Here is a 26,684-nt window from a genome sequence, read left to right as displayed (position 1 = left end):
CTACAGATGGGAATTTCCTTAATTTGATGAAGTGTATCTATAAAAAAATCTACAGCAAACTTTATTAATGGTAATATGATACATCTTTCTTTTTAATATGGAACAAGACAAAAATCATGCTGGTTAACATGATTTCTGTTTGATATTGTTTCGGAGGATCTAGCCAATATAATGTAAGAAAAACAATTAAAATGTATAAGAATTAGGAAGGAAGGGAAAAAGTCATTGTTTGCAGATGAATAAAATAATTTACAGCTATATTATTAGTATTAAGGAGTAATTTTAGCAAGATTTTTAGATACAAGGTCGATATAAAAAGCCTTTATTTCTATATACTAGCCACAAACAGAAATGGAAACTGAAAGATGTGATTTACAATAACATAAAAAATATCAAATAGCTAAGAATAAAATGTAAGAAATATTTGCAAAGAAACTTCAAATATTTATATAAGTTAAAATGAAGGAATATACCTGTTCATCTATTGCAAGACTCACTATTGTAAAGATGTCAGTTCTCCCCAAATAGATCTGTAGATTGACTGCAACCCAAGTCAAACAGCAAAAAAAAATTTAAGTAGAAATTGACAAACGGATTCCAACATGTAAAACCTGACCCCTACCTAATACCACACACAGAGATTAACTCAAGGTGGATATTAGTTCTCAATATAAAAGGCTTCTAGAAAATAATATAATAGTATATCTTATGACCTCTACGGATAGGGAAAAGTTTGTTTAAAAATATAGAAAAACCATTAACTTTTTAAAGGAAAAATATTGATGAATCAGAGTATATTAAAATTAATAACTTCTGTTTATCAAACAACACCATCAAGAAAGTGATATTTGTAATACAAGTAATTGACAAACTGTATCCAGAATATTGACTCAATTAAAAATTGGCAAGAAATTTAGGCATTCCCCAGAAGAAGAAATCTAAATGGCTAATAAATAAAAAGGTTCTCAACTCTATTAATAATCAGAAAATGCAAATTAAAATTACAGTGAGATAATATAATACGTGTTTCAAAATGGTTAAAATGAAAAAGGTAGAAAATACAGTAATGTTGGTTAGAATGTTAAGGCAGAAGGATTTCTTGTATACTACTGGCAGAGTACATTGGTATAGCCACTTTGGAAAATATTTGTCTTTTTATTATAGGAATCCATGTAGGTATGCATCAAATGACATACAAAACTATTCATATAATTATGAGAATATTATCAGTAGTCTTCCAAAACTGTGACCTACCCAGAGTGCCTACTATGAGGAGCATTAGAATGGATAAATTATGGCATATTTGTATAATGGAATACTATACAGGAAGGGGAAGACATAAAGTACTGTTACATGCAACAGCACAAATGAATCTCATAAGCAATGTTGGACAAGAGAAGCGCCACACAGAAAAACATTCATACTGCATAATTTTGCTAACATAGTCCTGTAACACAGGCAGTGTTAAACTGTAGTGTTATAATTCAGGATAGTGATTACCTTTCAGGAGTACAGCAGGTTAGTGATTAGAATGGGGAGGAATTTTACACAGAATGCGGACTTTCCCTCTCTGGCCTCTCCTTTCCAGGAGCCCCCTCATTTCTAGTAGTTATCATGGCCACATTGCTCTTAGTTGTCATGTCTCCATCGTCTCCTCCAGCGTGGGACAGTTCCTCATTCTCTCTCTGTCTTTCATGGCCTGGATACTTTTGAAGCGCATATCATATACCAGTTACTTTGTAGAATGTTTCTCAATTTGCGTTTGGGTTTTCTCATGATTAGCTTGAGTTTATGCATTTGGCAAGAATGTCATAGAAATGATGATGTGCTTTTCTGGTATGATATCAAGGGTATATGATATTGATGTTTTAGGACTGGTGATGTTAACTTTGATCCGGTAGTTAAGGTGGCGTCTGCCAGATTTCTTCACCGTCATGTTACTGTTTTCCCTTTTGCGACTAAGAAGAATTTTGTGGAGAGAACCTTTGAGGTTATGCAGATATCATAGTCGTCATAGTCATTTTGGCATCCACACCTCTGATTTCAGATCAACACCACAAGATTCATTCTGGTTTTACCTTCTTCTTTTTAAAATTTTATTCTATTTTATTATTATTATTATTTTTGGCTGTGCCGTACGGCATGCAGGATCTTAGTTCCTTCACCAGGGATTGAACCCATGCCCCCTGCAGTGGAAGCGTGGAATCTTAACCACTGGACTGCCAGGGAAGTCCCATTCCCCTCTTCTTATTTTTACTTCTTTCTCCCACAGTGAGAAACCTGGCTCTCATTATCCATAATATATTTATTTAATTTTAGTATACACATACAGGAATTCCAGAATTGCAGACCCCTAACTTTGTGACCATATAATTTATCATCTAAATTAGGACACTTTTGAGAGAGTTAAGAGGCATTATTATTATTCAAGAAAAACGGGTGTAAACACAGACTGTTTTAGGGAAACTGGGAAATATGGCTCCTTTTGTATGATACATATTATACTAATTTATTATCAGTATAACTTATTTTTGTCTTTTACCTTTTCTAGCTTCATAAATTTTCTTTTGAATGATCGAGAAATCACTCTTGAAAACTTAATGTGTTGAAGGTTGTTAAAATGGTGAACATTCAGTGATTTGTATACTTAATAGAAAGCATATTCTATAAGCATAATAGACTGCTTTGGTGGAATATTGAGTTCTCTTAAAGCTCCTTCAGAGTCAGATGGAACAGAGCAGCATTGCTAGCCCCTGTTTTGTTTGGATCACTCCTGTGAGTTAGAATTGGAATGTCTCAGGTTTCCCTTGAGAAGATTTTATTGCATTTAGTGCTTCAGAATTGTAAGTCTTAAAGAATGTTGGCCAAAGAAGTATTCATTTGAGATGTTTTTCTGGTGGTTAATAACATTTCCCTGTTCAGGTGGACACACGTTTGCAGAATGGATTTGCTCCTGGGATGAAACTGGAGGTGGTTGTGAAAACCGATCCTGAAACCTACTGGGTTGCCACCATCATTACCACCTGTGAGCAGTTGCTCCTCCTCCGCTATGATGGCTACGGGGAGGACCGGAGAGCAGACTTCTGGTGTGACATCAGGAAGGCTGACCTCTACCCCATTGGGTGGTGTGAGCAGAATAAGAAGACCCTCGAAGCCCCGGAAGGTAATGCGATACTTCGTATCAAGGCATGATGTGGTATTGATGTAGGAAAATTTGGGCTGTCCACAGTCTTAAGGTTTTCAGTTTCCCAAGCACATAGGTCTACCTAACTTCTTTGGGTTAGCATTTTGAATGACAGTATTTATAAGGAATAATTTACATTTCCCTTTAAAAAAAATTATATTCTGTGCTCACTAAGCTTCAGGCTTTTATGACATTCATAGGAAGCATCTGTTGCTTATAATCGTGTAGGTCTGTGAGGCTCTCTTAAGTTTGAGACTTGTAGGTCTGGTTGTCTTTGAATACGTTGGGCCAGATTGATTCTCTTTCTGATTTTATCGTCCTCCCTCTTATGACCTACAAGCAATCTGGGACCTGTGGACCCTTAGAATAAACCAGCTGAAGCTCGCTTTCAGGAAAGAGCCCTACTGGGAGTAGAATCCAAATTAAGTAAGACAGAGACAATAGGACAAAAGAAAGAGAAGGGTCATATAAATGTGCAGAAAGGAGAGACAGACCTTAAGAAAATTCCAGACCTTATATGCTTTACTTTCAACTTCTTATTTTTTTTATAATTTCAGATTTACAGAAATACTTGAGATTTGCAAAAATATTATAGAAAATTCTTGGGGACTTACTGCCAACTTTCCCCAAATGTTGGCATTTTACCACATTTACTTTGTCCTCTCTCTCTCTCTCTCTCTCTCTCTCTCTCTCTCTCTCTCTCTCTCTCTCTCTCTCTCTCTCACACACACACACACACACACACACAGGCTTTTTTAATGAACCATGGGAGTCAGTTGTACATGTGATTTCCTTTTACCCTTTACTTCTAAAAACAAGGACATTCATGAACACAATAAAATAAAATCAGGAAATTAACTTTGATACAATACTGTTATTTAATCTATAGACCTTGTTCAGTTTTTATCAATAATGCTTTTATAGTAAAATGTTTCTACAGTAAAAGAAAATCCTGGATCATGTGTTAACATTCATTTGTCGTGTCTCCTAAGATTCCTTTAATCTGGGACAGTTCCTCATGCTTTCTTTGACTTTCATGACTTTGACATCTTTGAAAGGTACAGGCCGATTTTCCCAGGAACGTTCATTATGTCCTGGGTTGAGTACTGTTCATTATTCCTCATGTCTTTTCCTCGTCCAGGATTCAGTGCATTTAGCTGTCATATCTTTTTAGTTTCCTTAACCTTTCTTTGTCCTTCTTGGCGTTGACGTTTTTGAAGAGTACAGGCCGGCTATTTTTTAGAATGTCTCACAGTTTGGGTTTGTCTGATGTTTACTTATATTCAGATTGTGCACTTTTTTTTTTTTTTTTTTTGCGGTACACGGGCCTCTCACTGTTGTGGCCTCTCCCATTGCGGAGCATGGCTCCGGAGGCACAGGCTCAGCAGCCATGGCTCACGGGCCCAGCCGCTCCACGGCATGTGGAATCTTCCCGGACTGGGGCACGAACCCGTGTCCCCTGCATCGGCAGGCAGACTCTCAACCACAAGGGAAGCCCAATTGTGCACTTTTGGTAGGAGAAATGCAGAAGTGATGTTGTGTCCTTCTGGTGCATCATATCAGGAGACACATGCTATTGGTTTGTCCTGTAACTAACTTGTGATATTAACTTTCATCACTTGATTAAATTGGTATATGCCAAGTTTTTCCACTTGTAAAATTTTCCACAGTAAAATTGCTTTTACTGTTTTTACTTAGTAAGTATCTTGTGGGAAGATACCTTGAGATTATGTAACTATCTCATTACTCTTCAAACTTCACCCACTATTTTTGGCATCCATTGATAATTTTTATCTGAAACAGTTATTACTCTAATGATTACCAAATGGCATTTTCTAATTCCTTCTTCATTTCATAATTGGCTTTCTACTATAGAAAGAGCTTTCTCTTTTCTACCATTTACACACAGGTATTAATGTATGCATGTGTGTATTTATGTATCTATGTCAGTATAGACTTATGAGTATTATTTTATTCAATGGATTATAATCCTTACTATCATTATTTATTTTGATGCTCAGACTGTCCTAGATTTGGCCAGTGGACACCCCTTCAAGCTGGCAAATGTGTCCTTTGCTATGTTCTCATTATTCTTTGAGTAGTTTCTTGTTCAGGAAACTTTTCCCTGCCTCAGCCCTGAAATCAGCCATTTCTCCAGGGAGCCCTAGGTTTTTTTGTTTTGTTTCATTTTGTTTTTTGAAGGATGGTATTTAGAAATGTAGAGTCCTGGGTTATCGGTGGGCTTCTAGCTTGCCCTTAACATTCTGTGAAAAAACAATGTAAGAGGAAGCTCTAGAGGCGTGAAGCTACCTGGCCCACTATCACATCTTAAGAGTATAGGAAAATTCACCTCATTTAAACATGAACAAGAGAAAATGATTTCAGTTGAGTCTCATACAAGGTCAAGTTAGGATAATTTAAAAAAGAGGAAAAAAGGGTAGAATAAAATCCTTCCAGAGCAGGCTTCCCTGGTGGTGCAGTGGTTGAGAGTCCGCCTGCCGATGCAGGGGACATGGGTTCATGTCCCGGTCCAGGAAGATCCCACACGTCGCGGAGCGGCTAGGCCTGTGAGCCATGGCCGCTGAGCCTGCGCGTCTGGAGCCTGTGCTCCGCAACAGGAGAGACCACAGCAGTGAGAGGTCTGCGTACTGCAAAAATTAATTAATTAATTAATTAATTAATGTTTTTAAAAGAAAAGAAAAACAAATGAAGAAACATTAGCTTGAGAATTGTTAGTGAAACACTAAATGTATATATGACTGTAGAACTTCAAGCTAAATGACTGTTGTAAGAGAGACAGTATAGTATATTAAGGCTACATGCTCTGACAACATAAATACAGTATAACTATAAAAAATATGCGACCACAGTGGGGCGAGCAAGTGAATACAGTGGTATAAGCTTACTCATCCCTCCTCCCCTTTTAAAACAGGTTTATTGCCTAGTAATTTAACTAATTGCCTTTTAAGTGTTAACTGGGAGTAAAAGGCTACTGAAATGAGATGCTGAAAGAGAGGAGAAGAAAGACATTATAGCTAACTTTAGTATTGTTTATTAAAAAAAAAAAAAATGAAATAGAAAATAGTCCGAAAATAGAGAGGACTAACATTGTTATATAAAGATATTAGTAGGGGCTTCCGGGGTGGCACAGTGGTTGAGAGTCCGCCTGCCGATACAGGGGACACGGGTTCGTGCCCCAGTCCGGGAAGATCCCACATGCCGCGGAGCGCCTGGGCCCGTTAGCCATGGCCGGTGAGCCTGCGCGTCCGGAGCCTGTGCTCCGCAACGGGAGAGGCCACAACAGTGAGAGGCCCGTGTACCGCAAAAAAAAAAAAAAAAAAAAAAAGTAAACAGAAGAAATAAAAACACAAACCTTTCTAAATGCCAAAAGATAGATTTTAAAAAGAAAAAGTATATATTTATATAAAATAGATCACATAGTGAAAGACTGTACACATACACAAGCAATTTATGTAATACTTAACAATAGGACAGAATTGAGGTTGTATCTTTTGGTAATATAAATAAATGTTAATGGGCTTACTCTTCTATTAAAAGTAAACAATTCAGGTTGGCTCACAAAATAAAACCCACTTCTGTGCTATTACAGGAGACATACCTAAATGGAGATATTCTGAAAGAATAAACATAAAAGGATGGACAAAGATACATAGACAAATGCAAATAGAAAAGAAAGCAGGAGTCTCAGTCTTGATATCTGACAAAGGTGGAATTCAGATCAGAAAGCACTGTAAGAAACGAAGGGTACTTTATTATTATTTTTTAATTGAAGTATAGTTGATTTACAATGTTACATTGGTGTCAGGTGTACAACAGAGTGATAATCTCTTGGTTCATCCATGTTGCTGCAAATGGCATTATTTCATTCTTTTTATGGCTAAGTAATATTCCTTTGTGTGTGTGTGTATGTGTGTGTGTGTGTGTGTGTGTGTGTATCAATATATATCACCTATCCAAAGAAGAGTACTTCATAATAAAAGGTGCAATCAGTCATTAAAAAAAGAAACAGGGTGAGTCCATGTACATATATCCAAGGAATGGTCTCCAGATATCTTGTTATATGAATAAAGAAAAATATGTATTGAATGAGGGAGGAGGAAGATGTATGAATGCGTGTGTATGTGTGTGTTAACTTCGTTTTTTAAAACTAAAGGAATCTTTTTTTTTAATTGAACTATAGTTGATTAACAATAAGGAATACACCATTTTAAAAAGTTGCCTGTGGGTAAAGAAGGGAATAGGATGAAGGGGACAAGGTTAAAAGGTGGATTTTCTGAATGTACCTTATTTTGTAGATTTGAATTTTGAACCATGTAAATATTTTATATAACTTATAAAGCAAAATTAAATTTAAAAAAGCAATTTGTGGGGCTTGCCTGGTGGCACAGTGGTTGAGAGTCCGCCTGCCGATGCAGGGGACACAGGTTCGTGCCCCAGTCCGGGAAGATCCCACACACCACGGAGCTGCTGGGCCGTGAGCCATGGCCGCTGAACCTGCGCGTCCAGAGCCTGTGCTCTGCAACCGGAGAGACCACAACAGTGAGAGGCCCGTGTACCGCAAAAAAAAAAAAAAAAAAAAAAAAATGCAGAAGCAAGTAAAGAAACCTGTGTATGGAGCTTGTGAAGTAACTACCCAGAGAACAACTATTTCAGTGACTTTCAAATACAGTAGTTTAAATATATGTCCCTAGTAAGGCTATGCCAAAAGGAACCAAAAAAATTGCCGAAGTAGCAACAACAACTCAAGCTGTTTTTAGTAATCATATTGTTGGTGGTAGAGTTGATGTTATTTTGAAATCATTATTTGTGTATTGTGGGATAAAGCTGGACTGGGGCAGGAAATGTATAAGAGGAGCACGGAACATCTTTTTATACCAAAAGTGAAAAAGAGATCAATAACTATTTACTACAGTAAGTCAAAGGACTCAGGAGCCAACCTGAAGAGACCCCCTCTTCTTAAAGATGAGGCACTTTGAGCATCAATAGGACAGTAGCTGCAGTGGCCTGAAACATATATGTGATTTAATCTGTAACTTCATGGTGAATCTTTTAAACAAAACCCTCATTGGTCGCTTTGGGATGATGCTGGAGAACCAAATGATAATTTTGAAGGCTGGTAAATACAGAGAAAGAATAAAGAGAATCAAGCATATATCCTGCCTTCTTTGTGTGATCAAATAGTAGAAGAAGAGAAATTTTTCTTTATAGAAGTATTTTGGTTAGTAAATGAAGAAGGGGTGATAGAATATCACCATTTTTAGCCCCTAATGAATCAGTATATCTATGTAGTGACCATTAAAAGCTGCCAGCATCACAGAAGGAGAGACAACCAGAATGAATGTGCCTCTTGATGGAAAGATACAACTCCACTTATGAAGTAATCTTACCCCCCACCCCAGAGAGTCAAATCTGAATTTGATCAGGCCTCTAGATCTAAATACTGATTTATAGAAAATGAAAAGGACAGTAGAGCAACTAGTTACCACAAGGAGGCAACCAGTAAAACCAGACTCTGAAAAACTCTATATAGGACAAAATGTTGAGTCTTAACAAATATGCTGCAAGAAGAAGAGGGAGTGTGGGGTATACGTACACATTAAAAGAGACTTAGTTGATATATTAACCATTTGCAATGTATGGCTCTCATTTGTATCATGATTTGACCAAACAAATTGAAAAAATCATTTTTGAGACATTTTGGAAAGTTGAACATGGACTAGGTATTTGATATGAAGGAATTATTATAATTTTTAAAGGTGTGATGTTATTGTGGTTATACAAAAAGTTATTTTCTTTTAGAAATTTATACTGAGATTATATTAGATGAAATTACATGATATCAGGAATTGGTTTCTGAATAATCCACGGTTGGGTCACAGGGGGCGGGGGGAGTATGTGAGGATGTAGATCAGGGTTGACAAAGTAGCTGTAAAGGACCAGATAGTAAAATATTTTAGGCTTTTCAGACCCTGTGGTCTCTGTCACAGCTGCTCAACTCTACCTTTGTAATGTGAAAGCAGTACTTAAAAAATGATGTTGGCTGTGTTCCAATAAAACTTTATTTACAGTAAAGACAACAGGCCAGATTTAGCCCACAGTTTGTCGTTTGCTAACAGCTCCTGGTCTAGATATAAAGGTTGACCATGAAGTGACAGTTTTTGAAGCTGGGGATTCATTATACTGTTTTCTCTATTTTTCTATATATTTGAAAATTTCCATAATAAAAAATAAAGTAGTTCATTTTTGGGTAAAATTATACTAACAGGGAGTTGAGCCTACTCTCTTTTTTCTGGATACAACTCTTATTAAACTAACCAGGAAGTAGCTCTGTCTAGAGGAGGATTATTTTTAAGCTGTCAAAGAAGCAATATTTTGGGCTGTTAAATATTAAAATGACACATGCACCTCTAAACCATTTTCACTCGTTTAGTTTCTCTGTATTCTGCTTAGTTTAATTTCTGTGTGTTTTGTGGCTGACAGTATGATTCCTTCATCTAGGCATCAGAGATAAAGTGTCTGATCTGGATGAGTTTCTGCGGCAGACCCTGATGGGAGCATGTAGTCCTCCTGTTCCGCTGCTAGAGGGCGTGAGTATTATTGCTTCCAGAATCAGTGTGGAAAACCCTTCCAATCTTCCTGTCCAAGGAATCTTAAAATTGCATGCTCATTTACCACTCCAAGACAGATCAGCATTATTAGTACAGACATAGGCATAGGTATTGGGGGATGTAAACTTACCTTCAGAGGTTGCAAACTGGTGGCTTGCTCAGTGCATAAAAGGTTTTTGAATTAGTTGCAAACACATGAAAATCTAGTTTTCCAGATTCTTTCACTCAGTTGGAAAATGTGGCCATTTTGAGCTCTCACTTGGAACTGAGCAAGGGCTGACTCTACTTCAGCATGGACATTTGTAACTCCCACACCAGGTGACTTGAGACCCCTTTTCTTTTGCTCGGAAGACACTGGACCACCACCTACCTGCTTTCAGCAGTTCTTTTAAATTAGTATACCTTTTGAGCTTGTTGGTGAAAATAGATTTCTTGTTTTTGTGAAATAAATTTATTGATTATGACGTTTCTAAGTTATATTTTGTCACTATCTGTCGTACCAGCAACATTCTTTGTATCATACGTGAAATGCAGTTTATGAAGGTTCCAATTTCTTTACATCCTTGCCAACACCCGTTATTCTCTTTTTGGTTGTAGCTATCCTAGTGGGTGTGAAGTACTATCTCACTTCGATTTGCATTTCCCTAATGACTAATGATACTGAGCATATTTCTATGTGCTTTTTTGGAGAAATATCTGCCCATTTTTAAATTGGGTTATTTATCTTTTTATTATTGGGTTGTAAGAGTTCCTTATAAATTCTGATTACAAGTCTAGATCAAGATATATGATTTTTAAATATTTTCTCCAATTCTGTAGATTGTCTTTTCACTTTCTTGATGGTATTGTTTGTAGAACAAAAGTTTTTTATTTAGATGTCATCCAATTTATCTATCTTTTTCTTTTGTTGCTTGTACTTTTGGAGTCTTATCTAAGAAGGCTTTGCTTAACCCAAGGTCATATAGATTTACTCCTATATTTTCTTCTAAATGTTTTATAGTGTTAACTGTTGTATTTAATTCTGTGATCCATTCACAATTCCTCTTTAAACTTGATTGGCGAACACTCTGTTTCTAGGCGATCTTTATATTTTATATAGGCATACCTCATTTGATTGTGCTTCACTTTATTGTGCTTTTCAGACACCGCATTTTTTACAAATTGAAGCATTGTGGCAACCCTGCTTTGAGCAAGTCTGTCGGCGCTATTTTTCCAACAGTATTTGCTCACTTTGTGTTTCTGTGTTACATTTTGGTAATTCTCACAATATTTCAAACTTTTCATTATTATTATATTTGTATGGTGATCTCTGATCAGTGATCTTTGATGTTATTATTGTAATTGGTTTTTGTTTTGTATTTTTAAATTAAGATATGTGCTTTTTTTTTTTTTAGACAATGCTGTTGCACACTTAATAGACTACAATATAGTGTAAACTTTATTTTAATTTTATTTTTTTTGCGGTACGCGGGCCTCTCACTGCTGTGGCCTCCCTGTTGCAGAGCACAGCCTCCAGACGCGCAGGCCCAGCAGCCATAGCTCACGGGCCCAGCCGCTCCGCGGCATGTGGGATCTTCCCAGACCGGGGCACGAACCCGTGTCCCCTGCATCAGCAGGCAGACTCCTAACCACTGCGCCACCAGGGAAGCCCTAAACTTTATTTTTATATGCACTGGGAAACCAAAAAATTAGTATGGTTCACTTTACTGCAACATTTACGTTATTATAGTGCTCTGGAACTGAACCTGCAATATCTCAGATGTATGCCTGTACTCTGACTCATTTAGTTACGTTTAGTCTGGGCCCGGCTAAACACTCAGTAACATTTGAATGAATGAATGAAATCATGAACAAATGAATTAATAAGTATCCTGCAGTACATTGACCTTGATTTTGCTGTTCTTATCTTTAGCTGTGAATGTGTTCCTTCATTTGTTCATGTGTTCTTTTGCATGTATATGAATATGTAAGTGTCATAGAGCAGTTCTTTTTTTTTTTTTTTATAAATTTATTTATTAATTTATTTTTGGCTGCATTGGGTCTTTGTTGCTGCCCAGGGGCAACTCTTGGTTGCGGTGTGCAGGCTTCTCATTGCAGTGGCTTCTCTTGTTGCAGAGCACAGGCTATAGGCATGCGGGCTTCAGTAGTTGTGGCACACGAGTTCAGTAGTTGTGGCTCGCGGGCTCTAGAGCACAGTCTCAGTAGTTGTGGTGCACGGGCTTAGTTACTCGGTAGCATGTGGGATCTTCCCAGACCAGGGCTTGAACCCGTGTCCCCTGCATTGGCAGGCAGATTCTTAACCACTGTGCCACCAGGGAAGTCCGAGCAGTTCTTATTAGGAAAAAAATGTAAGTTTGAACATTAAGAAATGGTTAAGTGATGATATTGGAATCAGCCTTTGTTTTTATTCTTTTTTCTAGCTTTTAGTATGTATCTAGAGAGTGAGAATTAAACTCTTCCTTTCCCTCAGTGTAATCAGAACACTCATTGCATTCATAAGAACATCGTTGTGAAATGAGTAAAAAAATCAGAACTGAAATGCCATCAGCAGATAAGTGGATAAATTACTGCCCATATAATACATAATACATGACATATAATACATAATGTCAATGAAACAGATTAAAAGAATGAGGGAGATTTATATGTGCTATAATAGAAAGATAGCTATGAAATATTAAGTGACAAACACACATTGAAAAACAATATACATTTTTCAAAAAATACAAAAGAGAAAAAGATAGACACGGGTGGATGTTGACTTGTGTGTAGAAAACCCATTCTCAGAGAGTATATGCCAAAGCGTTTATCATGGTTCTTTCCTGGAGGTAGGATTGTGGGGGATTTTGACTTTTGTCATATTTGATTTTTTTTTAAATGATGATCATATTTGCTTTTACAGAGACTAAGTAATGATATTTTAAAAATTCTTTCTAGATGAAACTGTAATATAGTCCTAGAGACAGAAATCTTTCTTTAAGATAAATATTTTCATATCACCAGAAATAATACTATAGAGACTTGTATGATATTAGGCAGTTCAGTGTCACTAGCTTTGAATGGGTAAAAATATAAAGGTTAATTTGAGTTCATTTAAAACTTGATTTTAAAAATATTATGTTACCTCTCTTATATAATCATTTTGCTTTTTTTACCTACAGCTCCGTAATGGGAGGAATCCTTTAGATCTCATTGCTCCAGGTTCCAGGCTGGAATGTCAAGCTTTCCAGGAATCTTTAAGTACTTGGATTGTTACTGTAGTAGACAACATTGGAGGAAGGCTGAAGCTGCGTTACGAAGGACTTGAGAGTTCTGATAATTTTGAACATTGGTTGTATTACTTGGATCCATTTCTTCATCATGTTGGTTGGGCTGCTCAACAGGGATATGAGCTTCAGCCCCCATCAGGTGAGGAGCAATATAACATTTTTCTTTTAATATTACATTATTGTTTATTATATTTTTATTAATATCTATGAGACTGAAAAATACATTATTCTGCATATTAGGGAAGCCTTTGTTAGTTTACATAATAGAGATATAGAAAAAATGTATATGGAGTAGTTAAATGCCTTTTTTTTTTTTTGGCTTTATTGCCTTAGTAATTTGCCACACATATTGATATACCTTCTGCTCCAACTTTTACTAACTTCTGCCCCAACTCATACTGATCCGTTACCAAAACTGAAGAAAAATTCTCTAGGTAGCATGGACATAGTTACAGGAGTAGGACAGGTCTTGAGTTCAAAGCAAATTGTTGATTAAAAGATATCCCAATAATATTAAAACAGGAGTTAATGTTTGAATCAATTTACAATCATTATTATGTGTCCCAATTTGGATGCTATATTATATTATTTTGTGGACAACAGCAATCCTTATGATCTTACTGTAGGTATTTTCACCAAACCACTACCCAGGTTCTGAACAGAGGAGACGAGGTACTGAAGTTAAAGTTATAAGTTCTCTGAGTAAAGATGGTATAAGTGGGCTTGAACCCCTTCCTTTTCCCAGTGGAAAGTGACTTTTTTATGTGAATGGTTTCAGAGCAGTTATAAAATGTGTCAGTTCTCACATCACTTAAAGCATCCTGTCTTGTTTTAACTAAAGCCATCAGACATCTGAAAACTGAAGTTGAGTGGCAAGAGATCTTGGCCAAAGTGAAAGAGGAGGAGGAAGAGCCATTACCATCTTACTTATTTAAGGTAAAAACAAAAATGTTGTAGATAGGTACTTATCTTCTCACAGTAGAGAAAAGCAATATGGGGGAGCTGAAAAGCATAAAATAATCCCTGGCGTCAGTGAGGGTGCCGTGATGCCTGAAGGAGGGAAGAGGTGTGAAGGCTAGCGAGAGTGATGATCATCCTTTTTTCCTAAAAGTAGTCCAGGTTTTTTCCTGAAGCGCTCTTAAAGCATTTTGAGTCTTTTCTTTTCTACTCTTAACTACATAGCCTTGACCTGTTGTAAAATAAACTTGTTTTTTCTCTGTATGACCCTCGTGTTCCGAATGTAGAGAGTAGGAGTGCTTCCTTTGGGGTTTTTTTTTTTCCTAAATAATTTTTTCCAGGCTGGGAAGACAATTATAGGATTAGATTATTTACCAGAAGCTGGACAGTTCCGTTATTTTAATTAAGAGTAGTATTCAGCTATATATGAGTATAAAATTAATGTGCAGATACTATATTTTATTCCCTCTTGGCATTTGCATTTCAGGATAAACAAGTGATTGGCGCTCATTCATTCTCTGTAAATATGAAATTGGAAGCTGTGGATCCCTGGTCTCCTTTTGGGATCTCTCCTGCTACAATTGTTAAGGTAAAATGGAGGCAACTCTCTTGGTAAGAATTCTTACAGGGTGACTGGTTTAGGAGATTGGTAGTGTTTTAATCTTCAAACTCCACTAATCCAACCCATTGTTTCTCCTAAGCTGTGAGGCTAGAATTAGTTCTGTGCACATTTTACATTTGTAATGTCTGGTTCTTTGTGGTCCATTCCTTTGTCAGAGCTTGGCTGCCCCAGCTAACCAAAGCCTGGGCACCAGAGTAGTGGGCTGCACATTCTTTGGGGCAGGCCTGGCTGTACATAACTATAGAGGAGATTTAAGCAGCAGGTGGCCCACGGTATCTGAAAAGTTTGGAGGCAGGCAGTGTCATCAGTGTCCAGCTAGGTGCAGGGCTCGTTGGGTGAGCAGATGTGTGGGGAACGGTTGATTAGTGTCACAAGATCTGCTAGTAGGATTGCTCCAGCCATGGATTCCAGATCCAGACTTTAATCTTTTGGAAGGCTGACAAAAGCGAGGTTCTTGTTAGAAGTAACCACAAGAACCGGGCAGGTTGTCAAGGCCCAGTTACTCAGTAACTAGAACTGAGGCATAAGGTAGAGGATTTCGTTTTAAGAGTAGAGCAGAAGCCCACTTACTGAAAGTAGAACCAAAAGTCAAGTGTGACAAGAGGAATAGTTATGTGGACACTAAATCGTCTGACCTGTTGAGATTTAAATTTTCCTTACCTTAGAAGAAGATTATTCTTAGAACAAGAAGGGGGCTTCCCTGCTGGCACAGTGGTTAAGAATCTGCCTGCCAAGGCAGGGGACACGGGTTTAAACCCTGGTCCGGGAAGATCCCACATGCCGCGGAGCAACTAAGCCCGTGTGCCACAACTACTGAGCCTGTGCTCTGGAGCCCATGAGCCACAACTACTGAAGCCCATGCACCTAGAGCCCATGCTCTGCAACAAGAGAAGCCACCCCAGTGAGAGGCCTATGCACCGCAACAAAGAGTAGCCCCCGCTTGCTGCAACTAGAGAAAGCCTGCATGCAGCAACAAAGACCCAACACAGCCAAAAATAAATAAAACAAAATAAATAAATTTATTTTTTTTTTTAAAAAAAGAGTAACTTCACAAAAGGAGGGGGAAAAAAAGAACAAGAAGGGATTCTGAACTTGCAGTGGAATCAGAAGGTCCTTCCTGAAGTTGAAGGGTAGGTGGTAAGGAGCCAGGGGAGTTTCGTAAAACCTTCTCTTTGGCATTTGAAACTAGGCTAGGATCTGATCTAATAAACTGGTGTAGTTGACCCCTCACTGAGCCTGAACTAAGCTTTGTTTGGAGCTCAACAACTTGGATTTAAATCTAGGTTCTGTTTCTTCCTGTCAGTGTAACATGGAGCAGGTTATTTAACTGCTTTTTAAACTCAGTTTCCTTTTCTGCAAAATGGGGTTGATAATGGTACCTCGTTAGAGTGTTAGGAAGATTAAAGCTGAATTAATACAGAAAAAGCATTTAAAGAGTGCCTGACACAGAGATAACATTTACTGAGTGCTTAGTAGTAGTATTAAAAAACACTTAATGTTACTATTAATGTGGCTATTAACTTTTGTAACACGTTCAGCTATGCCAAGGAAATGACGTGTGTGTGTGTGTGCGCACGCATGCGTAAACATACACATATTGGGATTGACATATATACACTACCATGTGTAAAACAGCTAGTGGGAACCTTCTGTATAGCTTAGGGAGCTCAGCTTGGTGCTCTGTGGTGACCTAGATGGGTGGGATGGGTGGGAGGGAGGTCCCAGAGGGAGCGGGTATATGTACACATATAGCTGATTGACTTCGTTGTACAGCAGGAACTAGCACAACATTGTAAAGCAACTATACCCCAATTAAAAAATCAAAATTTGTCTATTTTGTGTGTTAAATCATACATACAGGTTTTTGATGAGAAGTATTTTCTGGTGGAAATGGATGATTTGCGACCAGAGAATCGTGCACAGCGATCCTTCGTGTGTCATGCTGACAGTCCTGGTATTTTCCCTGTGCAGTGGGGTCTGAAGAATGGTTTACACATCAGTCCCCCTCCTGGTGTGTATTCATTCTTTTCTGATTTGTTTGCTTCAAAATGAGATTTATCAGATGGCTTTACCTGGATCTTTTGTCCACCTCTCTCCTCACACCCAATCCTGTCCTTAATGTTTTGGGGGCCCAAGACAAGAGTAAACAAAGACCTATATTCCAGTATCTACATATTTAAAAGTTATAAATTAAGCTTAAAAACTAGTAAATAGGGACTTCCCTGGTGGCACAGTGATTAGGACTCTGCGCTCCCAATGCAGGGGGCCCGGGTTCAATCCCTGGTCAGAAAACTAGATTGCACATGCATGCCACAACTAGGGAGCTGGCGAGCCACAACTGAGGAGCCCGCCTGCCACAACTAAGACAGGTGCAACCAAATAAATATTTTTTAAAAAAACAAGAAACTAGGGCTTCCCTGGTGGCGCAGTGGTTGAGAGTCTGCCTGCCGATGCAGGCACACGGGTTTGTGCCCCGGTTTGGGAAGATCCCACGTACCGCGGAGCGGCTAGGCCCATGAGCCATGGCCGCTGAGCCTGCGCGTCCGGAGCCTATGCTCCGCAACGGGAGAGGCCACAACAGTGAGAGGCCCGCATAGTGAAAAAAAAAAAAAAAAAGAAAGCTAGTAAATAAAGTATGTCCTACTACCTTGATAAATATCTTCATAACATCCTGGGGTTCCATGCAGCTTCCTTAGTTCATTCCATCTGTGTCTGCTGGGAGGCAACAGGGGTGAGGGTAGGATGCAATGAGTGTTGGGAGCTGATTTATGAGAAGAGGCCTTAGAGCCAGAGTTAGGAGGTAGATTAGTGATTTTTAGGTTTCTGGGCCTCCTCTTAGAGGGAGACTCTTTGGACCTCAGAGGGAGATTTATGGTCAAAAGTAGAACTCAGGCTGTAAGTAGGAAGGTAGCAACTCATTTTCCTCATGTTTGCAACTTTGCAAAATTTAATCTTTGACCCTTTAATCAAGGTTACTAAATATGACTTATTTGAGCTGAAATTTTAGGTATTTTTTTAACTTAAGAGTATCTGGAAGTGTAAGGTGTTTATCTGATTTTTATGTCAGCAAATCAGATTATTTGACTGGCCGTGTATATACTTTATTGGTAAGCTCTTAGTAAAACATAGCTTCACTTTCTAAATGGTGATTGCTGGAACACTGGGCTGGAAGTGCTCTTTTCTGTTAATAAGAGTCACAGACTCTGAACCTTTGTCTTCCGTTCAGCCTTCATTCATCCATCAAACATTTTGTGGAATGTTTGCTTTGAGCCAGGCATTGGACTAGTCACGGGGGAAACAAAAGTGAGAATGGCAGTTCCTTCAATGAGTAAATAGGGGAAAACCGTAACAACCCCCCAGGTTCTCCCTCATCAGTGAACAGACAGTGGGAGTGCCTGCCTGGTGGTGTTGATTGGGGGGACATACCTACAGGAGCAAGTTCTTGCTTTGCAGGAATGCTCTGAACATCCCAAGTTCCTTATCCTGCCCACTGCCATTACATGAGAAGAAAAAAAAATTAAAAGATATCACCTCTCTCCGCATTGTTGTAGACAACTCAGCTGTCTTTGTAAATATCAGTAGAAGGAAAGTAGTAGATTATGTAATTAAAAATGGTAGTTAATTTACTGTCAGGAATTGAGGGGGAGGCAGAGAGAACATGGTGCCACTCTGAGGTGGGCAGAGGAGGTGACTGCAGGGGCTGTTTGGCTGTAGGCTGGTGTGCTCTTGAGTAGCTTGCTCTGTGCCTGTGGGAAATTGAGCTCTGGGGAGCGGAGGTGAGCTCAGACACAGCGGGGCAGCCAGACTCAGTCCAGCTCCTTGCACAGAGCCGGTGCCATCAGGGTGTCAGGTTAGAGGGGCTTCTGCCAAGAACCTGTAGACTTAAGCGGGGAATTAAGCTCAGCTTTTTTCCTGAAATGAATTCATGATTCAGCTTATAGAGCACTGAGATTCTATAGAACACGAATCTGAAACCTGTGCTGGGAATATTAGTAGTTGCTAAGACATGTTTAAGGGAATAGCTTTACGAAAGAAAAAAGTCTTCACCGATTAGATAGTGCTGTAGGTTGCTCTTTTCCTTTAGACCCTGGGTCTCTCTCCTTTAGAGGTGGGATTTATTAGCACAAATCAAATTCAGTCATAACTGTCTTAAATTCTTTTGGTAAATTGTCAGCAACTAATCATATAAAGTATTGTTCAAATAAATGCCTAATTTGAAGTGTGAGTTTAAAAATTTATCCAGAGTTGCTCTATTTTATAAAATTAATACTTTGGATTTAATAGGGTGTTATTTCCCCTCTCTAAAATGATCAAAGTCCTCAAATTAGCAAAATTAGAAGTTGTGGGTGGACACCTGGCAGAGTGGCAAAGCCAGGCAGGCATGTGAGGTGTGAATCATTGCTCTTTTGTCCCTACCTAGGCTACCCAGGCCAGGACTTTGATTGGGCCGACTACCTCAAACAGTGTGGTGCTGAAGCTGCTCCCCAGAGGTGCTTCCCTCCGGTGAGAATCCTGTCCCCTCAGGGCCACTGCTTCGGGGCTGCTGGGGACTGCTGTGCTTCCCTTGCTGTAATGATGTTTACTGTGAAGCCAGTTCTCTCATGCAACCCCAAAACGCCTCTCGTTGATTGTAATAAAATGGTCCAAGGAAAATTTCATTTGCTGCGGAAGTTAATTTGTTAATTTAATTAGCTTAACAGTTTATCAATTTGGTTTTTTTATTAGCTGAAATCATGTGAATTTAAAATTTTAGTTTATGATTTGTTTTGATGGTCCATTAATATGAAAAAATGATGAAATATTAAGGAGAGAAAATTAGTAAACTTATTTATGGTTTACAGAGCCAAACAGCAGTAAAAAGCTTAGAACATAAAACAACAGTTTCCTGCTCTGTCCCTTTCCATGGCTTCCCTTCCCAGAAGTATTCACTTCCTATTCTTCTCACTGTTTGTTATTCTCATATTTATACTTCCTCACTTATAATTCGCTGCTATCTTTTGAGTTAATTTTAGATGTGTCTCTCAATTCTGTATTACAGTAAGTGAGTAATCTAGCTATTTTACCTTACCTTTCTCCTCTGTCTTACCTATCTGCTCTTCCTATTAGAGTGATATTACAATTCTCGGTTAAGTCTGAATTTGAGTATTTACATTATCATGGGCATTTAGGTGTTACTCACAGATTAGCAGTGTAGTATTTTACGATTATTTTCTTCTTTTATTTGTCCTCAAGTTAATAATTGCCTTGTTTTTCATAGCCTAGTTTTCTTTGCTTATAATACTAGTTCTTCCCACACCTTCCAGTAGATTCTCAAAACTATTAGCGTATCAGGAAATCTGTCATGTCTAATATATATTTTTTAGAGACACCCCTCTTAGCAACCTCTTTTTAGACAGGTTACTGTCTTGGCTTGCCATGTAGTTTTAATTCTGGAAACTGCTCTGCTGTGTCACCAAGGAATTGCCTCTCCTTCTTCTTAGGACTTGGGGTTCCTGTTTTATATATCTCATGGCCTCTTCTTTTTTGGTTTACTCCCTTGTTTTGATGGAGCCTGTCTCTCAGTAGCTTCCTGAAATGGGATGCAAGAGATGTAAGTGTTAGTAGACTTTTGGTGTTTGAAAATATGTTCACTCTACTAACTTGACTGATCGTTTGGCTCAACGTGGAATTTTAGAATGCAAGTTATTTCACTTTAGAATTTTGAAAACCTCAGTTGTTTTCTACTTATAGTGTTGGTATTGAGAAGTTGAAAGCCATTCTTATTCTTGATCTTTCATATATGACCTGCCCTTTTCTCTATCCCTGGAAAGTTATAGAATCTCTTTTGTCACTCCCTTTCAGTGTCAAGCTATGGCTTGGCCTGTCTTCACCCATGTGCTGGGGCATGGAGAGCACATTCTCTCTGGAAACTTGCGCCTCTCTGTGCTGGGAAGTTCCCTTGGATTTCTTCTTTGATTTTCTTTTCTTTTTCTCTCTTCTCCTTCTGGAATTCTCATTTTGGTGGCCCTCTGGACCAGGCCTCCAATTTTGCCGCACCCTCCCCACCCCCACCGCTTTTCCTGTTTCTTAGGGGTTTTTTTTTTGCTTTGCTTGCTGGAAGATTTCCTAAACTTTATCTTTCAACCCTTATTTTGAGTTTTTAATTTTTGATATCACATTTTTACTTTTTAAAAACTATTTCTGAATATTTTTAATAACATACTGTTCTTATTTTAAAGATGCAATAGTTTTTCTCATCTTTCAGCGGATGTTAATTACCCCCACCTTTTGTGAGTTTTCTTCTTACATAATCTGTTTTCTCCAAGTTGCTTGTTTTGTCTGTTTTGGTCTCTAGTTTTCATATGTTTAGATATCTGGTAATTCCTTGGTGGAATTTGCTTGCTTATATTTAAGAAATGGGAGACTAAAAGAAAAAGCTGATTGGCAGCTCTGAGCATGTGGGTGGGGCTTGTCAACCTTGAACTTCCCTGTTGGGTAAGATCTGTCTGGCCATTTGCTGGGGAAACCTAAATCCATGTCTTTATGTGTTCCTTCCTGTGCTTCAGATTGCCGCAAGAAGTCTCTTCCATTTGCTCACATGGAGGGCAGTAGCAGGGACTGGGCCTCAGCATTCCACATGCTAATCTCTGTTCTGGACAGCATGCATGCCCTCAATAGTTCCTGTGTCCTCCTGCCCAGGGATCTGTTGTTTTACCCTCCGGAGGATAAATCTTATCTTCTGTAGGGAGGGAAAGGGACAGTTACCCTGGGGTGTGGAATGGAGGAGTTGCTCTAGGATTAACTGTTACTTGGAAAGTTCTCTCAGATGAGCACGTGAGTTAATACTGAGTATGTATTTGATTAATTTATCTTCTAGTCAATTTCTGAGCATGAATTTAAGGAGAACATGAAGCTTGAGGCAGTGAACCCTCTTCTCCCTGAAGAAGTGTGCGTTGCCACCATTACTGCAGTGAGAGGCTCCTACCTGTGGCTCCAGTTGGAGGGTAAGCGTCAACACCCCTGAGAAGCCTTCGTCTGACCACTCTTCTTTGCCTTCCTGTTTACCCCTGGAATGTGGCTTGTTAAACTTAATTGATGAGCTAAATAGGGGTCTTGTTCAGAGACTTCTAATTTGTAATGTAAGACTCTGAGCTAAAAATTCATCCTCCTGTCCTTGACCTTCAAATTTTAGGAAATGAATATGAATAAAAGCCTTCACTTATATGGCCCCCTGTTTTCTTGAACGGGAAAATACAAGTTAAATAGCATATATTTTGATGTGACCAAAATACTTGAGCATGAGCATTAGTAACTAGCTTATTCAAGAGATTATATTTTGGTTGCCCCCAACCAGTAGAACCAAAAAGTATGTAAAATTGAAAAGATATATTATGCTAAAAGTAATATTCAGTGATGGGACAGGTTTGTGGACAGAAAGTAGTATGCGAGTACTCAGCACTACAGCTAACTATGCCTGGGTTTCTTTTTTTTCACTGCTGAGTAGTCAGACTCGGTCCTTACTGTTGTTCCCGGTTTGTAGAATCGGCCTTTAACATAGGTGTCAAGGACAGTATTGGATGTACATGTTTATGCAACCCCTGCTGAGCAACTTTGTTTACATCACTTTCTGACTTGAGCCCACCAGTCGAACTTCTGGCTTGTTTCTGAGTACCAGAAGTAATGTTTTTATTGAGTAGAACTATAACGTTTGCCTTTTATTTTCCAGTTATTTCGTGGAATTGACGACCATATTTGTCAACCATCTGAATGATATTACTGGTAGTTCTAGGTGCTTATTTGCTGTTCCCTAACTAAGGGTCACCCTGTACATTGACTACCTGTTTTGGTCTTTATACAGTTGCGCTTGGGGGACAGTTTGCTTTTTCTCTTAATGTTTGTCACACATGAAAAAGTATGACTTCTGTGTAAAGGGAACTTGCTTAAGAGACTTTGTGTCTGTATTATTGCAACAGTAGAACACTGTCTACTAGAACATTGTCTAGAAAGTAGTTTATGAAGAAAGCTATTTAATAGTCTTTAAAAAATGTTTTTTAAATCTAAACAGGTTCTAAGAAACCCATACCTGAATTTATTGTGAATGTGGAATCCATGGATATATTTCCTTTGGGCTGGTGTGAAACCAATGGCCATCCCCTCAGCACTCCTCGCCGAGCACGAGGTAGCTGTCTATTTCTGGGTCAAAGGATTGATTGTTAAATAATTTGCTGTGTGGCTGTTACCAAGTAGGATGAATCTGGACATTTCAGAGAAAAATAAAATGATATTCTGGTTATCCGTTTCTGCACAGGAAATCATTCATTGCAACAAAACATTTATTATCTCACATTTTCTGTAGGTCAGGAATCTGACGCAACTTAGCTGGGACCTCTGGATCCGAGTCTCTGGTGAGGCTGCATTCAGGGCCTCAGCAGGGCTCTTGTCATCTCAAGGCCCAACGGGGGGAGGATCTGCTCCCAAGTTTACTCAGATGGCTGTGGGCAGGAATTCATTTCCTTGTGGGCTGTTGGACTGAGGGCCTCAGTTCCTTGTTGACTGTCAGTTGGAGGCTTCCCTCAGTTTCTTGTCATGTGGGCCACTTTGTGGGGGAGCTCACAGCACAGGATTTGGCTTCCATCAGAGCCAGCAAGCAAGAGAGTGAGAGATTGAGCAAGACACAAGTTCCCATGTTTTGTGACCTAATCTTAAAGTGACGCCCCCCAACTTTAAAAACAGCTTTATTGAGAGATATTTATATACCATAAAATTTGCTCCTTTAAAGTACAGTTGACCCTTGAACAATGTGGGTTTGAACTGTGTGGGTCTACTTGTATGTGGATTTGTTTCAATAAATATGTACTACAGTACTACATGACCCCTGGATGGTTGAATCCGCGGATGCAGAACTGCACATACGGAGGGTGGAATGTAAAGTTATACATGGATCTTCGATTGCTTGGGGGTTGGCACTCCAACTCCTGCATTGTTCAAGGGTCACCTATATTTAAAACCTAGTTCTGAGGGCTTCCCTGGTGGTGCAGTGGTTGAGAGTCCACCTGCCGATGCAGGGGACGTGGGTTCGTGCCCTGGTCCGGGAAGATCCCACATGCCACGGAGCGGCTGGGCCCGTGAGCCATGGCCGCTGAGCCGGCGCGTCCAGAGCCTGTGCTCCGCAACGGGAGAGGCCACAGCAGTGAGAGGCCCGCGTACCGAAAAAAAAGAAAAAAAACCCCAAAAACCTAGTTCTGTGTTTTTTTAACTAGCAAGTACTATAAGTATTGCTATGTCTTTATACAGAAACCAAAAATAATATTTTTAAGCCTCCCTGGGACAGCCAACTTCTATGAATATTTTCTGGGGGGAAATAAAATGGTGTAGCTGCTTTGGAAAACAATCTGGCAGTTCCTCGAAGTGTTAAATATAGAGCTATATACTCATGAGAAATGAAAACACATATCCACATAAAAATTTGTACACAAATGTACATAGTGGAACCAATCCAAATGTCCATCAACTGATGCATAGATAAACAAATGTGGTATCTCCACACCATGGAATAGTATTCAGAAATATAAAGGAATGAGGTGTTAGCACACACCACAACTTGCATGAACTCTGAGAACGTTATGCTAAGTAAAAGAAGCCAGTCACAAATCATACATGTTGTATGATTCCATTTATGATTTAACAAGCAAATCTAGAGAGTGGAAAAGTAGATTAGTAGTTACCTAGGGCTCGGGGGTGGTTAAGTGGAGAGGTGATTGCTAAGGAGTACCGAGTCTCTTTTTGAGATGATAAAAATATTCTCAAATTGACTGTGGTAATAATTGCCCAACTATGTGAATACACTAAAGACCAGTGAACTGCATATGGTTGTCCCTCCATATATGTGGGGGATTGGTTCTGGGACCTGCCGTGGATACCAACATCTGCAAATGCACAGGTCCCATAGTTGGCCCTCTGTCTCTGCGGTTTTGTATCTGAGGAATCAACTAACTGCAGACTGTGTAGTACTACAGTATTTACTGTTGAAAAAAATCCACATATACTCAGACCCATGTTGTTCAAAGGCCAGCTGTAAGCTAAAGTTAGCTTAATGCATATGTAACTTTTCCTTTGTCTTTTAATTTTTCTTGACATTTATATATTTTTTTTCTTTGTACAGTACACAAACAGAGGAAAGTTGCAGTGGTTCAACCAGAAAAACAGTAAGTGATAGTATGTTTGAATAGTTGACATTTGAAAGTTAAATATCTAGAAGAAGAAGTAACTATTTCAGAGAATATATCTCCTCATATATTGTTTTCTCAGATGGAAGCATAATCCTGTAATTCAGCTTTTGATAGTTTATATACTTCTCCTTACAATATGAGCATTTCCTAAAGTGGCATTATATATAAAAGGGTACAATGCATTCTCAAGATGTTCCCCAAATTGAATTTTCTTTGGCTTTTAGACCCTGAAGACATTTGAATAAGAGAGGAAATAGAGTCTCTATGCTGGTATTTGTTAAGGAAAACACAAAATTTTAAATCAGGTTATGATTTCTCACAGTGAAAAGAACTTGAGGAAGAAAACAACAACTCTACAAGAAAAGTCACACTCAGAGGAGTGCTTCTGTCTCCCATTAAGAAGCCCTTTGGGACTTCTCTGGTGGTCCAGTGGTTAAGACTCTGCACTCCCAATGCAAGGGACCCGGTTTCGATCCCTAGTCAGGGAACTAGATCCCACATGCCACAACAAAGATCCCGCACGTGGCAACAAAGATCCCACGTGCTGCAACTAAGACCCGGTGCAGCCAAGTAAATAAACAAATAAATATTAAAAAAAAAAAAAAGCCCTTTGTAGCATTCCTTCATACACACTGTTGAAAAGCAAAGAATTAGTGGTGCCTTTAAAATACAAGGGATTCTGTGTGCATGTGTATTTTTAAAAATTGGGTTTTCAATTCTGTCTTAGCTCAGGCTGCCAGAACAAAATAACAGAGACTGGTGGCTTAAACAACAGAAATGTATTTCTCACAGTTCTGGAGGCTGGAAGTCTAAGATCAGGTACCAGCCTGATTTGGTTCCTGGTCAAGGCTCTCTTCCTAGCTTGCAGATAGCCGTCTTCACGCTGTGTCCTCACATGGCAGGAGCAAGGAGGAAGGGAGTTCTTTCTTTCTTGTTCTTCTTATGAGGCCACTGATCCTATTGGGTTAGAGCCCCACCCTTATTTACTGCCTAAAAGGCCTATGTCCAAACACACTCACATGGGGTGGGGGTGGAATTAGGGCTTCAACATATGAATTTAAGAGAACACAGTTCAGTCAGTCTGTAGCAAATTCTGTATAATTTATAGCTGCTTTCATGGCTATGTGAGTAATAAAACAATTTCTCTCCAATTGTGGTGGAGAGAAAGGCTGCAGCATTCTAACCCAGCTAGAGGACTGAGAAAGCAATGACAAAAAAACTGGCTTTGGATTTTTCCTTGACTTAGTCATCAAGACTGATCCAAAGGTTTAGTGAGGAAGTATTCTGAAAAGATAAATTAGCCTTTTTCAGTGATTGCTGCATATGGTGTAATTCTGTTTTTGTAATTTGTCTTTAATTTTGAAACTGATAGAAGGAAACAGACCCTATATAAAAATGCTTGTGTTCTTCATCTATTAAAAAAACAAGTACAGATCTTCCTCGATTTATAATGGGATTATGTCCCAATAAACCCACCTTAAGTTGAAAATATCATAAGTTGAAAGTGCATTTAACACACCTAACCTACCAAACATCGTAGCTTAGCCTACCTTAAATGTGCTCAGGACACTTATACATTAACCTTCAGCTGGGCAAAATCATCTACCACAAAGAATACTCACGTGATTTATTGACTACTGTATTGAAAGCAGAAAACACAAAGGTTGTAAGTGTATTGATTGTTTACCCTGTGATCTCCTGCCCGACTGGGTTGCTGCCCAGGAACATGGATTGTACCGCATATCACTAGCCAGGGAAAAGATCAAAATTCAAAGTATGGTCTCTGCTGAATGCATATTGCTCCTGCACCATCGT

The 26,684-nt window shown here is 38.9% G+C and overlaps 1 protein-coding gene across 1 annotated transcript in view; it reads left to right on the top strand.

The window, feature by feature from the left end:
* Positions 1–26,684, top strand: part of SFMBT1 (Scm like with four mbt domains 1) — a 126,648-nt gene that overhangs the window by 87,521 nt on the left and 12,443 nt on the right. The window contains exons 4-13 of the mRNA XM_082663792.1: positions 2,923–3,163; positions 9,704–9,792; positions 12,975–13,221; positions 13,924–14,018; positions 14,527–14,628; positions 16,522–16,672; positions 19,082–19,164; positions 21,518–21,644; positions 22,706–22,819; positions 24,803–24,845. Of these exons, the coding sequence (XP_082519918.1) occupies positions 2,923–3,163; positions 9,704–9,792; positions 12,975–13,221; positions 13,924–14,018; positions 14,527–14,628; positions 16,522–16,672; positions 19,082–19,164; positions 21,518–21,644; positions 22,706–22,819; positions 24,803–24,845 (1,292 nt within the window). The remainder of the gene's footprint in view (positions 1–2,922; positions 3,164–9,703; positions 9,793–12,974; positions 13,222–13,923; positions 14,019–14,526; positions 14,629–16,521; positions 16,673–19,081; positions 19,165–21,517; positions 21,645–22,705; positions 22,820–24,802; positions 24,846–26,684) is intronic.

The sequence above is a fragment of the Grampus griseus genome (genome assembly GCF_964374135.1).
Source record: "Grampus griseus genome assembly, chromosome: 10".
Classification (NCBI taxonomy): Eukaryota; Metazoa; Chordata; class Mammalia; order Artiodactyla; family Delphinidae; genus Grampus; species Grampus griseus.
This window is presented reverse-complemented; position numbering and strand designations above follow the sequence as displayed.